This window comes from Conger conger, chromosome 6, assembly GCF_963514075.1.
Source record: "Conger conger chromosome 6, fConCon1.1, whole genome shotgun sequence".
NCBI lineage: Eukaryota > Metazoa > Chordata > Actinopteri > Anguilliformes > Congridae > Conger > Conger conger.
This window is the reverse complement of record NC_083765.1, coordinates 6,846,332-6,861,555: the sequence shown is the minus strand read 5'-3', so window position 1 is coordinate 6,861,555 and position 15,224 is coordinate 6,846,332. Positions and strand designations below refer to the sequence as shown.

Genomic DNA, 15,224 nt, shown 5'->3' with positions numbered 1-15,224 from the left:
CAAGGTCCATTGTGGCTTCTCTGAGATCTGCTTAATAACTGTACATATTCTAAAAAATGTACAGGAATTATCTCTGGTGTAGAGTACGGCAGCTGTTCCGGATTCCATGTCCCAGGCCTATCGTTTAACACAACGACATCGATTCCCCTTTGGAGGAACACTGTGTTATCACCGGCGTGCATCACAGGAGAAAATATCAGAAGCACATGAATTTGTTCTACAGTTCATGTCTCTCTCGCACCAACACAGACAACCAACCAAACACGCACGCACACATACACATGCACGCATACACACACAGACACACACACACACACACACACACACACACACACGCGCACGCACACATACATACGCACGCGCACACATACACATACACCTCACACACACACAAGCACACACGCATGCACACACACACGTACACACACACACATACACACGCACGCACGCACACACACGCGCACGCACAGACACACACGCACGCACACACACACAAGCACACACATGCACACACACACGTACACACACACACACACATACACACGCGCACACATACACACACACACACACACAAGCACACACACACACACATGCACACACACACGTACACACACACACACATACGCACGCACGCACGCGCACACACACACCCACACACACACACACACCCTCCAACAGTAAGGTGACCCACGCCTGTAGTGTTAACTATCTCCGGCTGCTCTATCAACCCTATGTCTGCCTCTGTGTAAACTCTCCCATCTCGGCTCAGAACAATGTCTGTCAGTATCGCTACGCAGGTGAGGAGACCTTGCGTGACCCGCTGATGACATGTAGAAGGAACGGCGCTGTGCTAAAAAAAAAAAGAAAAGCAATAGCTTAAGGCTCTCAAAGCGAATGGGTAATGTCAGGGAGCGGGCCAGAGGAGCTGCTACCTCCACGGGCTGAGCCTCATCTGTATTCCACACCAGCCGTTCGGTCTTTTATACCACCGCTGCCGTTTAATGTGCAGTCTGGATGGCCCTACTTTCCGAAATAATCTTCAATTTCCTTTCCTCAAAGGCAGGGTGGAAGATGCAGTCTTCAGAAAATAAATAAATAAAACGAATGCAAGTGTAGTTTAACTCAATGTCCATCTAGCTGAATGGTAAGAACAGGAAAATGTTTTTGCCATAGAGTAGATTTGTTGACTAAAGAGACACGAAGTTTGGGACATATCTGAAAAGCCACTTTAACAATGGTCTTTTTTACCCTCAGCTCAGTCATCTATTTTGCATCTGATTCCGCATATACCCTACGTACAGTATATGCACATAATCCTTATTCTATCTCTTTTATGTATTGCACTTACAAATCAATCAGCAGAGTAACAGTCAAAATGTGTGCAAAAGGTGTTACTGTGTGAGTGAAGTTCCATTTTTTCTATACTGTAGTAATGTACTATGAAAATCAAAAGGACAAGGTTGTTGATTTTGCACACTGTGGGGTTTGATGAAAAGTTGGAAATGACACGGTGTGATGTATAGCCCGGATTCTGTGGGAATTTGAATGAGTGGCCATGTAAGAGCATGCTAAGGTTTACAGCGGCAAGATCAGAGGTTAAATGCAAATGATTTCCTCAGGACTGAACAGCATTAATTTTCATGCATGGATTACGGACAAGATGTTTCAGGAATTTGTTTAAAAAATTATTGATTTTAGCTGTTTTTGCGAGAGTGAGTAGGCTGAAATCATTCTCATCACCCCCTCCCCCCCCCCCCCCCTTTCCCAGCAGTCTGAAGAAAACTTCAACCCAAACTGTTCCTTCTGGAGTTACTCCAAACGGACTATGATGGGATACTGGTCTACCCAGGACTGCCGGTTGCTCGGCACCAACAGGACCCACACTACCTGCTCCTGTACACACCTGACCAACTTCGCAGTCCTAATGGCCCACGTGGAAGTGAAGGTGAGCTCTTCCAGGGCTTCTGTTCCCTGCTAACTAATATTGGCCTAAGAACTAGTGAATCTTCCTATCTTTTGTTCGTCATCATTTGGAATTTCAGGGATGTGTTGTCAAGGCTACCCAGACGAGCGAATTTCAACCCAAAACTAATTAAACTTTTTAATGTGATCCAGTGATTTAGAGAAGATCCTACACACAACTGTCTCTTCTAGACTGGACTACTGTCATACGCTCTTCTACAGTATAAATCATCTGGGGGTTTTTTTAGACTTCTAGTTATCCAAACTTTCACGGTAAGACTTTTAATTAGTAAAACTAATATAAGTTTCAAAATGACTGGAGTCATAGCCATGACTCCTACACTTCCTACTTTTCTGCACTGAATTTCAGGATCATTTTTCACTTAATTTGCATTTTGCTTGTTAAGTATTGACAAGAGTTAGACTTATGTTTCATGCTCAAGGTTAATGACAGAGCGCGTGCTTATTAACTGTTGAGAAGAGGTTTTTGGGCACTCTCCTCCAGGTGAAAGAAATGCACACCCTTCCATCAAATACGGCGGTATGCAAATCAACGAACAAGCGCTTTCGATGAGTACAGCCTTTCCAGCTCATGGAATTCTCAGTAGAGAAAGATTGATGCTGTTGTTTGGCAGATTTCTTGAAAAAAAAAAAAAAGCCTTCCCAGATGGATAGCACGCGCATTACAGAACATTGATGGGAATCTCTGAAAGAGCGAGGTGTTTTTCAAAGGGAAGGTTTGCTTTGGATCTCGGCGCACATTCACTGCGCGTGAAATTCCCTGGACATTTTTTCCAACGGACGGCTGATTTTTATTCACAATGAAAAAGAGTGACTGGGGATGAAACAATCCCTCCACTCACTGCGCATTTGGAAGAAAGCTGTTTTATCTGTGTAACCACCGCCATCTGCATACTAAGCATAAAAAAGACCTAAGACTACACTTATGCCCTCAGGCTTAAGACCAGACTAACAGTTAAAAACCAAGGAATGTTACTCCGCTAGTAACTTGACAGTTTCTAATTTAAAAGTGGATGAATTCATAAATATTCATTTAGATGCGCTGATAATGAATTCAGAATCTTTGCCTCTTAAAACGATGATTGACAGAGACGGTTAATTTGGCTGGCGTGTTGGCGATGTGGATCTAAATAATTTTTAATCAGTTTCTCACCTTTACCTATTATCAAGTCCGCTTTGTTGTTTCACAAAATCGTTAAATTGACAGCTAATTGCCATTATATGTCAGGCATTAAAGCATCCGCATTTGATTATATCACCATTTTATGATATGCAAATACCCTACGCGTCCAGAGTTGTCACCCCTGTTATCGCTCACATCCGGTGGGTACGAGATTTATTTTAAGCGGGGTGAAAGGGCCGCAGCTATTAAAAAAATATTAACACCACGCCGCGTTCGTTCCTGAAGCGCCGTTAAAACCGCAGAGCGTCTTAGATTTATGTGGCTGGGTCTCTCTCTCTCCTCCCCTGATGTCCAGGACAGCTTGAGCTATGTAGCAGGGTGGGGGGGCGTGGGGGGGGATAAAAGATGTGTGAACTCCCAGCGAACAGAGCCGGGTCCTCTTCCTGTTGAATGATGCAGGAAAGGCTGTTGTCTCAGCTGGCCCTCCTGGGACGGCCCGGGCTCGAGTCCTGGCTGGAAACAGCCATTAAATGCGCACTGCCGTGGGACAACCTGCGTGTCCCCCCCCCGGCTCTTAGTCCCAGCGGCCGGGAGGCAGTGTATAATGCCTGTCCCAATTGGATCTCGTTCACACACACCGCTGCTACTGCGACAAATAGGGCGTCTGTTGCTAAGGCGCTCGGCGGTACGTGCCTCCAGTTTATGTCCTTTCAAATCAAATAAAAAAAGCGTGTTATAAATGCGTGTAATAAATAACGGTTATGTATGTGCCTCTGGGTTACAGACACACGCAGACACAGGGCCTGCTTTTATTGGGACCTTTAGCGCACGCAAAACCAATAACACGACCAGTGATTGGTCACGGTATCTGTTTTGCACCAATCGTCAATTGCGTTATTCGTTTTGCATGTGTTAATAGGCTTTGTATGTGATAAAAGTTTTAGTAAGTAAATCAGGCCAAAGTGTATTATGCCTTCTTTGTCATTTGTCAACACAACATATGGAAAAGACTGAGGAGGAAAAATGGGAGTATTTCCATGTAAGAGCAAGGGTTTCTGTGGTTATACAAAAATACCCATAGTGCACTTCAGCACACTGGTATTCACAATCACCTCCATCATTCCCATGACTGAAACATAATATGCACTAATGCATTTACAGTCCTTTTTTTCCAATAATATGTCATGGCTTGGTGATGAATTACCTTTGGGTTAAGGACTTGTCTTTGGCATTTCGATTAAAATAAGAGTCGTTTTATAAAATGTATTCATTTAGCAGACGCTCTTACACAAAGCAACCTACACAGATTACTTTTTTTTTTATCATACAAGCCGTTTATACGGCCGGATATTTGGTGAAGTAATTGAGGTTAAGTACCTTGAACAGAGTTTTCACCGACAGAGTCCCTCCTGGGAATCAAACCTGCAGTCTTTAAGCCCGGTTACCTAGCCCAGTTAGCTACCCATTGTGTTATACTGCCACCTCCGTCTTGGCTTCTATAAGAATGAAATTATATTCACAGGCTAACAACGCATGTGTTACAATACAATTGCAATCAGTCTGTGAAATGTCATGTTCTTGCTGCTGTAAAACGGCAGACATTGGATGATTTATGAATATGAATGAAAAAGCAATTATATGTTTGTCTAAGATGGAAACAAAAAAGATTTGCATATGTCTCTAATGCATGTAAGTAAGCCTAATTAAAGATCATTCAATTACGTTTCAGGAGAAATTAGAGTCGATATTATTGTGTACATTCAGTCTGCTGTGTTAGAAAAGAACACAAGAGACAGCAGGAAGCGTTATCTCGGCTGCATTCCGTTCATCGATCATAGAAACGAGGACATTAACTTAATCTGTACCCAAACAAATTAAAAGTAAGGTTTTTGCACTGTTGTGGGCACTGTTTTTATAAGCTCTGATTCTATGCCTAAAGGCATAGCTTTTATCAAAGGAATTAATTATGCTTTCCCTTAATTGTCACATTCTCCACATTATATTAAGCACTGCATGGAGGTATTCCCCTGAAAACTAAGAAAATGCTTCGCTTGACATCCCTAAAACTTGGCACATATGGAAGTTCCATTTCAATCTTCGCCACAGCTAACTGAGAAAAAATAAATATTGTATTCTTACGGCTCCACCCTTTGTTCCCCACATTTCCATTGCTCAGTATGGAACATGTGAGTGTAATTATGATGTCATATCTCATATGTTAAAAGAAGAACTGCAATTTGTGTGACAGACCTTTTTTATAGGTTTTTTTTTATAGATGCATATATATATATATATCAGATAAGTCAAAAGCTCATAAACAGTTTTAATACTTATTTTTAGGTATATACAGTTCTATTGCTTTAATATTAAATTGTTTTAATATTTAAATTCTTAATATTTAAATCTCTTTACTTAATTGACATTAGGAGAGAAATCTGTAAGGTGACTTTTCCGACTGCCTGGAATCGTGCGGCAGAATTGCGTCTGAGGTGCAGGAATGTCACTTGAGCGGTAGCCGAGAGGGGGAGAATAGCGTGCCGCTCAGCTGCTTTCAATAGCGCGGCGCTGAAGAGGCATGGCATTGTACAGATAGCTCTCAGGCATCCTCAGCCGATAACCGAGCCTGTGCACAGGAAACCGATCGCTATCTCCAAAACCATATTGGATTTTTCAACTTAAAAGCGCAGAGAATGCAGCCGAGCTGGCGCGGGGAAGGAGGAAAGAGGGGGAAAATATGCGCTTTGAAAATGTGTGCGAGACGGTAATCTGCGTTTTCGGCCCGTGTGTCCGTGAACCCGAGCGTAAACGCGCGGTTACACCGGGCTCCTGACGGGGGGCCCGGGGGGGCCCCGAAGGGCCTTCTCCTCCTCCTCCTCCGTGTGCGTTCTCAGAACATCTGGATCAAGATGGCAAATCGGTTCCTCCTGCTGCACAGGGTCCCGCCTACTTCCATGTAGGTTGCTTCTCTCCGGCCTGACGGTGACCGTCTCCTGCGGGAGAGCGGGAAGGTCACCCTCCCACACCGCACGCCCACGCACACACCCCGGGTCTCCAAACCGCCCAGGAATCTCCCGTTGTAAATTGTGTGCTTTTTCGCTAAACAGCCGCGGACAGCTGGTGTCTGTGAAAGCTTACGCCTGATTGGGTGAGAGGTCGCCAAAAAACCCCGCTGAATAGAATGTGTCACGCTCTCCCTCCTATCCTACCGGGAGGCTGTTTTTAAACATCGAGGTCCTGTCTTTGAATTCTCAAACGGACGAGTTCAGCTGAAAGCCTTTCTGTTGAGGTCACGGAAGGAAGAGAGTGATGACTTTTTCCTTCTTTTTTTTTTTTTCTCCCTTTTCAATGTCCTTCAGTCATCACTGTTTCTAATTTCAAAATGACCACTGCTTTCTCTGTCCAGGACTGAGATATGTGTGAATCAAAATGGAGAAAACCGGTGGTGTGTTCAATGACTAGTGTGAAGAAACAGGGTCTAAATGTTACGTTAAGAAGTTCCCTGTTTCCTGTTAAAATGCACATATTACTTTTACACTTGTATATGGGCAACCTTCCTTTCCTTATGACCTTCAAACTGTTCTTCATTTTTAATTCTTTGTTTTGACACCCCCCCACTCCCAATTCACAACGGCATTCAAACTTTGAAGAATCACCCTTTGAAAATTCTCTCCGCCCAGTCAATTGTTTAGACGTTTTATGGACTTATTGACGTGTTTTTTTTTTTTTTTACAAAATGCGGCCAGTGCTTTCCCCGGCAGTCTTGTGCGGAGAACGTTCCGGAGTGAAGCGGGTTAATCGGCTGACGGGTGCCGGGCGTGCGTGCGGCCGGCCCGCCCCCCGCCGGGCCTCCCCGGGGGAACGCGGTGTGGAAGGTGTCATTACGCGGAGCGCGCTGAGTGATGTGTTCGCCTGTCGCCCTGCCATCTGCAGAGACGCCCAGGCGAGGACCATTAGCGCGCGCTCGTGCGCAGGGAGGTCCGGGGTCTGATGTAATCCCGTGTAAAGTTTTAACATTCGGCCGGTTTAATGCATTCAGATGTTCACAAGTTCAGATGTACTGTGTGTGTGTGAGTGTGTGAGTGTGTGAGTGTGCGTGTGTGAGTGTGTGAGTGTGTGAGTGAGTGTGTGTGTGTGTGTGTGAGTGTGAGTATGTGTGTGTGTGTGTGTGTGTGTGTGTGTGTGTGTGTGTGTGTGTGTGTGTGTGTGTGTGTGTGTGTGTGTGTGTGAGTGTGAGTGTGTGTGAGTGTGTGTGTGTGTGTGTGTGTGTGTGTGTGTGTGTGTGTGTGAGTGTGAGTGTGAGTGTGAGTGTGAGTGTGAGTGTGAGTGTGAGTGTGAGTGTGTGTGTGTGTGTACTATATAAAATGTGTGCTCCTCAGCGTCACACTGGAGGATGTGTGTAGTCCAGTATATCTGAGAGCTGCAGTCCTTACGACTTTAAGATTTCCAAAGGGACTCTTTTGAAAAGATATGAATTAAAAAAATATCTCTCCCTGCTCTGTCAGTAAAAAGAACACCAGCCCCAGCTCTCTCTCTCTCTCTCTCTCTCACTCACTCACTCTCTTTCTCTCTCTCTCTCTCACACTCTCTCAGCTTGCTAGCTCTGAAACCTCACCATTCCAGTGTTGTTTGTTTTCCGGGAACCCTGCAGGGTGGGAAATGCTCCTCAGTAGAGTTGCTGGGGTTGCACTGGGGGGGTAGGACATTGCGCCAAACCTCACCCCCCGACCAACCCAGCCCCCATTCCGCCTGGCCAGTACAAATACAGTGAAAAGAGGTGTGAAAACTGCCAACCTTGGTGATAACATTTTACACTCTTTGGCTGCTACGCAATACTAAAGACTACCTGTGTTTAGTCTAGTACTGGCTTTATGGACTGTGGAAATAATAGGCCTGATGTTTACATTTAAACCTTGTTCCAGTACCAATATGTAGTGCCGATTTGACTGCTCAACACTTCTTACAGTATGCATTGAATTGTTCAAATTGTTAAGACACATAGATGGAGTATATTTTACTCTGATAAAGTGAATGATTGGACTCTTAAACTGTGTTTAAGTTGAACTAACGCTGAGCAGTTTGCTGTGTGTCACTCCAGCATAATAAGTAATTGCATTAGCACCTCGGCTGTACTCTAGATTCAGAGGAAAAAGGCTTTACTAGAACGCCATGCACAGCAGGCATGTGTCACGGAAACACGCGATTTCAATCTGCTTCGATTCAGTTTACAATAAAATGGGACACGATAGGTCATAAATAACCCATAAAGTCAGCCTGTGTGTGGCCGTGTCCTTTTCATAAACAATGGCCGGCTTGGTGTTATCTATTCCGAGAGATGTTCTCTTCGAAGAGTGGTCCTGATTCCATTTAAACCTTTTTTTATTTATTTATACTTTTATTCCTCCTCAACCCATGTATATTTCAAAAAGTATTACTACGCATATCATATACTGTCAATTTAATGCATTTTTTCCTCATTTTGTTTATTTTTGCTTTTTTGTCTGACACATATTGGACGTTCTTATTCCGCTTCTGTGTACTGTCAGAGTTTCATGACTTGACAAGTAATAAAGTTGGTTTTCCTTTGCCTGAGAATGACATTTTTGCAGATCCGAGGTTTATGTGCAACACAAAATGGCACTATTTATGATATTTTACATGAGACGAGCTGGTTGGAATAGGTGGGGCCTGGGAGGGACTTGACGCTTGTGTCATAGTGACATCAGGAATGATATGTTTGACACTGCAGACATCGGGACTGCGAGTCCTTGTGTTTTTCACTGCAAGAGTGTATCAACTCTCCCACTGTAGCACCTAATGCCTTATGAAAAGCGGCACGGAGATGATTAAAATTACCTAAAAAGGGGGGGGAGGCATTAAGACGAGACACAAACACGTCTGTGTGTTCTACAGCGGTGGGGCTCGGGGGGGCTAGCGGGTTCGAGGAGGTCACAGATGGCGGTGTCACGGTGATCGTCTTCCCCCCCCAGAACACAGGAGCGGGACGGCAGTAGATCCATCACGGGGCCGGAAGCGTGAACCCGGCCGGGGGTGCGGAGGTGATGGATGGACCCGATGACGGCGCTCAACGCGGTGTGGCGTGGGGGCCGAGGCGCTACAGTCACCCAGAGTGTGGGGGGAATGGGGGGAATGTGCTACAGTCACCCAGAGTGTGGGGGGAATGGGGGGGGCCGAGGCGCTACAGTCACCCAGAGTGTGGGGGGAATGGGGGGGGGGGCAGAGGTGCTACAGTCACCCAGAGTGTGGGGGGAATGGAGAGGGGGGGGCGCTACAGTCACCCAGAGTGTGGGGGGAATGGGGGGGGGACGCTACAGTCATCCAGAGTGTGGGGGGAATGGAGAGGGGGGGGCGCTACAGTCACCCAGAGTGTGGGGGGAATGGAGAGGGGGGGGCGCTACAGTCACCCAGAGTGTGGGGGGAATGGAGAGGGGGGGGCGCTACAGTCACCCAGAGTGTGGGGGGAATGGAGAGGGGGGGGCGCTACAGTCACCCAGAGTGTGGGGGCCGAGGCGCTACAGTCAACCATAGCATGGGGGGAATGGAGGGGAGAATGGAGGGCGGTGTGCTACAGTCATCCAGAGGTCTGCCAGCAGGAAGCTTCCCGCAGGTGGGGGGGTGCGCTTGGCGTGTCCTAGTCTGTCTGTACACAATGCCAAAATCCTCAATGAACGCCAGCGTAGGTGATTTATCTGCTTATCCAGGTGCTGCTGCACCTTGCTTAATGGCTCCTGTGGTGATTGGAGCATCTTGTACACGAGTCTGAGTTATCTGCTCAGTGAACCCCCGGCTCGATTGGCCGAGACGCTCCAGCGCTTCATTCCTCCGCTTCAGCCCGTGACCTTATCTGGGTTTACTTCATTCATTAATTTATTTATTTATGTATTACTGAAGCAAGATGAAGTACCTGCTCCAGGATACAACGGCAGCAGCCCATCGGGGAATTAGGCCGACCGCCCCGGAGGTACAGAACCAGCGTGATAAACACTGGCACGGCGCTCCTGTGCTCCCGCATGTACCCAGGCAAAGCGCTTTCCTCCAGGGCGGATTCAAACTGTGCCACGCTACCCTCGTAACACTCGAGAAAAAAAAAAGGGTTCCAAAAGGAACCCGGTGATTCCATAGGAAAAACCCCCTCAACCTGTGATAGTGAAAAAGGGTTCCTCTATGGAGACAAGCCAAAGAAGCGTTTTTCATCAGTTTCATCAGTCCAGCTGTTTGGCTTCCTATGCAACGCGTGGTCTGATTTAGGGCTTCTGAGAAAAGGTTATTCATGACTATTGGCTTTTGACTATTGGTAAATAAATATAATCTGCAGTGCCCCCCGGGGGAATTTTCTGATGCATAAACGATACAGGAGAGGCTGGAGTGTAAACAGAACTGGAACTACGCTATCTGGTACGGAGCGACAGGCCTGGAAAATGAGTCCTACAATGCAAGTTCCCTCCGTCCAATAGTAAATTACATTTGGTGAAAAAAAAAAAAAAAGAAGACAATTCTTGTCTGTATTATACATTATTTGAAGGGATACGCAATTTGTCTCTGGAATTTTTTACATGCTCTTTCAAAGGGGTTCGTAGAAGTACAATAAGATTTTGCAGCAATTCATGGGCTTGGCAGAAAAAAAGCGGCCATTACATGAAAGTGACCAAAAATCTATTCAAAGAAGAGTGATGACAAAATATGTAGATGTCTGTTTTGACTGAGATTATCCACTTCTTTTCCTCTGGTCTCTGTTCAAGCAGCTTTTATGTTTTGTGATTTTTATTGCTTGTGCATCATACGCAATGCAGATATAATGCACATTATGTCAAGACCAGTGGTAAGCAGACATACACAACACACACACGTCACACACACCAACATGCACACATGCACACACACACACACACACATGTATATACAGTTTTTTTAGTTTTTTTTCAAAGAGTCCATACAACAATATATTATATAGTGGGGGCACTCACATTCTACCAGCATTGCAGTGGCTTTTTTTCCCCAACAAGATTACAAGGTCTCTGCGATGCTCTCGATGGTATGCCTTGGAAGAGAATGTGGCTTGTTTTCGCTGTCAAAGTTCACAACAACCCACAAAGGGGGGGGGGGTGGATTTAATATCCCTGGTCATTTAGCATCACGGGGGCTGGGGGCGCAGGAGTGTGCTTTATGACGTTTCCCTGTCTTTATGTTGTGTAATGGCGGCATTGTGGTTGCCGGAATCTCCCACCGTGAGCCCGTTTCATTGCCTGCCCGTGCTGTGAAGATCACAAGCTCGGAGCGGGATTTAATTATTTTTACGTGTCAGATTTAATGGAGCTGACTGCACTGTTCATTAAGGTTAGCAATAAATCTGCTTTAATTACACCCGTAAAAAAAAGGAGGGGAGAAAAAAAAAAAAAAAGCTCCTGTAAGTACACTGATATTTACTGTTTGTGTTGCGCGGCTCCGGGAGGAAGTGCAGTCAGCGGCGGAGGCCCGGCTGGAGGAGGGGGCCGTTAATGGCGGGCGGCGCGAACACACAGCCGCGCCCCGACGACGCGCGGTGGTGCCCCCCAGCTTTATTCTGTCGCGTCAGTCAGCGGACAGAAAGGGCTTCTGCCCCCGTGCTCGTTTTTATGAGGTAGCAATCCCGGCGAATCGATCGCGAAATCCTGCAAGCTCCACCATCCCTCCCTTCCCCCATTCCCCGCGAACGTGACAGAGGTCTTCCCCCTCTACCAGCTGGTTGGTGCCTTGCGCGGCAGCCATTCGCTGTTGGTGTGTGAGTGTGTGTGTGGGGCGGCAGGGGCGGCCTGTAGCGTAGTGGTTAGGGTAAATGACTGGGACACGTAAGGTCGGTGGTTCTAATCCCGGTGTAGCCACAATAAGATCCGCACAGCCCTTGAGCAAGGCCCTTAACCCTGCATTGCACTGCACTGTCTCCTGCTTAGTCTAATCAACTGTACGTCGCTCTGGATAAGAGCGTCTGCCAAATGCCAATAATGTAATGTAATATATCTGTGAATGGGTGAACGAGAAAGGCGCTATATATATGCCAGCCGTTTACCGTTTGCCGTTTCCTCCGGTCCGCAGAACGCCGACCCGGTCCACAACCTGCTGCTGGACGTGATCACGTACGTGGGCATCCTGCTGTCGCTGGTGTGCCTGCTCATCTGCATCTTCACCTTCTGCTTCTTCCGCGGGCTGCAGAGCGACCGCAACACCATCCACAAGAACCTGTGCATCAGCCTGTTCGTGGCCGAGTCGCTGTTCCTGCTGGGCATCAACCGCGCCGATCAGCCGGTAAGAACGGGCGCACGCCGGTGCCTGCCACAGCCCGGGCCGGCCTGTGGCCTGGGTTTCCATTAAAGGCTTCATTTTTAGCTTTTGAGTCGTGATACGTGCCAGTGTTGGTTTTCGGTGATTCAGTGATTCGGGAGTAGGAGTTACAGACAAATGGTGATTGAAGCGAGGCCTACACTGTGTCCTATGTCTGGTCATGACTGGGAGTTAACGATGACAAATCTTACTCCTACTCTTATGCAAGAAAGAAACTCCAAAGAAAAATAGATTTTTTTTTTTTTTTTTTTTTTTTTTTTTCCCCGCTCAACTGGCTTTGTTCCACGATGCGGTGTAGGTTTGTGTCCCGCACTGGAGAATTCCCAGAATTCCCTGGATTACTGCCACACTGGCTCTTCTCAGGTATGAGATGAGTGCCCATGGCCCGTGTCTGTCTTCAGCGATAGATACGGCTGTCCTGGAATCGCTGCGACGTCCCTGGCAGTACCAGACACGCTTCAGAGTGAGAAAACAGTCACTAGTCTGAGCGTGTCAGAGGGACACTCACGCTTCAGTTCCATCGCTACTTAGCCGCTTAAACTTTTTTCTAAGGATTTTATGAATGTTTGAATATTAATACAGAATAACAACATTGTGGTGTGCATATTTTCTAAACTGTGTGTGGCTCACATTCCTCTCGCCATGCTTGGAGCCAGATCTTTGCAGCGCATACTGTGGATAATAACTTATGTGACTTAGCTTGTTCATCTCTGTCCTTCAAATGAAATAGGTTTGTACATACTATGGGATTTGATTTGCCTATATGGTATAGCAGAGAGAAAGGCATGACTAGGATGGTCACATATTTGACCCACAGGCTTACATATATGAACATATATTAGAAAATGGAAGATAAATGGAACAGTTGAAGTCAAGGCAAGGTCTAGATGATCAAGAAAGATTTCAGATGGAGTGGCCCGAGACCTTGTGAGAAATGCTCAGAAGAACCCACACATCACTGCAACAGAGCTCCAAAAGAAGAGTAGCAAACACAGGTCTAGCTGTTCAGTTGCCAGAAAGAATGACCTCAACACAAAATTAAGCGTCTGAAGTATTTGTATCAAGACAATGATCCAAAGCCTACCTTCTCGAAATCAACCATTAAGTACCTCCAGGAAAGACAAATGAAGGTTTTGGAATGGCCACCACAGTCCCCAGACTTGAATATTCGTGAAAATCTGTGGAGTGATCTCAAACATGCCATACATGCAAGGAGGCTGAAGAATATTTCTGAGCTTGAGGGTGTTCCTGCCAGGAAGAATGGGGAACATTTCCAAAAGATAGAATTGGGAGACTCTTGCCGGCTACAGCAAGTGTTTACAAGCCGTTATAGTTGCCCGAGGACGGGTTTCAAAGTACTAACTTTTCCTTTTTTCATTAATTTGCTTTAAAATTTGAAGAAACATGTCATGTTTAACGTTGTACCATTCAGAGGTCAGGTTCACTTCTGTTCACTTAGATATTAATTGTAAAAGGTTTTTTGCACCCTATTGTAGCTTGTATTATTTGACTTCAATTTATTCCCAGGGCAAATGTCAAAGGACTAGAGACCTCCCATACAATGCCAGAGGAATGTGATCCATAAAGGGGCATTTATGTCCCTGCCAGTGGAAACTGTACATGCCTTTGAAATATCAACCAGATTTCATTAAACATTTCACGGCGTCTGCATTGAAGAGTGTAGATTGTCGTTTATGCGTGTTAGCATTTTTAACATCTTTTCACCTTCATTCGCTGCGATAAATATGTGATTTCTTTATTACACAGAGGGGAAAAACACATTTGGATTGTAACCATTGTTTGGTAAACATTGTTGTCAGCATTCCATGAAGGCACTATGGGGGAACAGTGTACTGGTCTATTGTGGTGTTGAAGGTGAGATGCACGCGGGTAGAATTTATTGAGAGTTTGTTTCCCGGAAACTTTTGCATTCCCTGTCAGAGGTTGTAACACGTACACCAACTGTAAAAATATTTTTTAATTACATAAAGCATCACCACAGGCAGGTAAAGGCCTACATATCCAACAGGAAGTTGAGAATTCATTACCATTACACTGACACTGATTATTGCGTTCATTTACATTATTTATTTGATTTAATTTGATTTCTTTATTTGAATATATAGTATATTTTGAATATATGTTTTAATATCTTATAGATACAAATGAACTAGACTATTCATATGAGGTATAATAACTAGATTATTCAAGTGAGGTATAATAACTAGATTATTCAAGTGAGGTATAATAACTAGATTATTCAAGTGAGGTATAATAACTAGATTATTCAGGTAAGGTAAAATAACTAGATTATTCAAGTGAGGTATAATAACTAGATTATTCAAGTGAGCTATAATAACTAGATTATTCAGGTGAGGTATAATAACTAGTTTATTCAAGTGAGGTATAATAACTAGATTATTCAGGTAAAGTATAATAACTAGATTATTCAGGTGAGGTATAATAACTAGATTATTCAGGTGAGGTATAATATCTAGATTATTCAGGTAAGGTATAATAACTAGATTATTCAGGTAAGGTATAATAACTAGATTATTCAAGTGAGGTATAATAACTAGTTTATTCAAGTGAGGTATAATAACTAGATTATTCAGGTAAAGTATAATAACTAGATTATTCAGGTGAGGTATAATAACTAGATTATTCAGGTAAGGTATAATATCTAGATTATTCAGGTAAAGTATAATAACTAGATTATTCAGGTAAGGTATAATAACTAGATTATTCAGGTGAGGTATAATAACTAGATTATTCAGGTAAGGTA

General features: G+C 44.9%; 1 protein-coding gene across 1 annotated transcript in view; it reads left to right on the top strand.

Annotated features, from left to right (window-relative positions):
• Positions 1-15,224, top strand: part of adgrl3.1 (adhesion G protein-coupled receptor L3.1) — a 202,425-nt gene that overhangs the window by 154,291 nt on the left and 32,910 nt on the right. The window contains exons 14-15 of the mRNA XM_061244330.1: positions 1,769-1,945; positions 12,194-12,403. Of these exons, the coding sequence (XP_061100314.1) occupies positions 1,769-1,945; positions 12,194-12,403 (387 nt within the window). The remainder of the gene's footprint in view (positions 1-1,768; positions 1,946-12,193; positions 12,404-15,224) is intronic.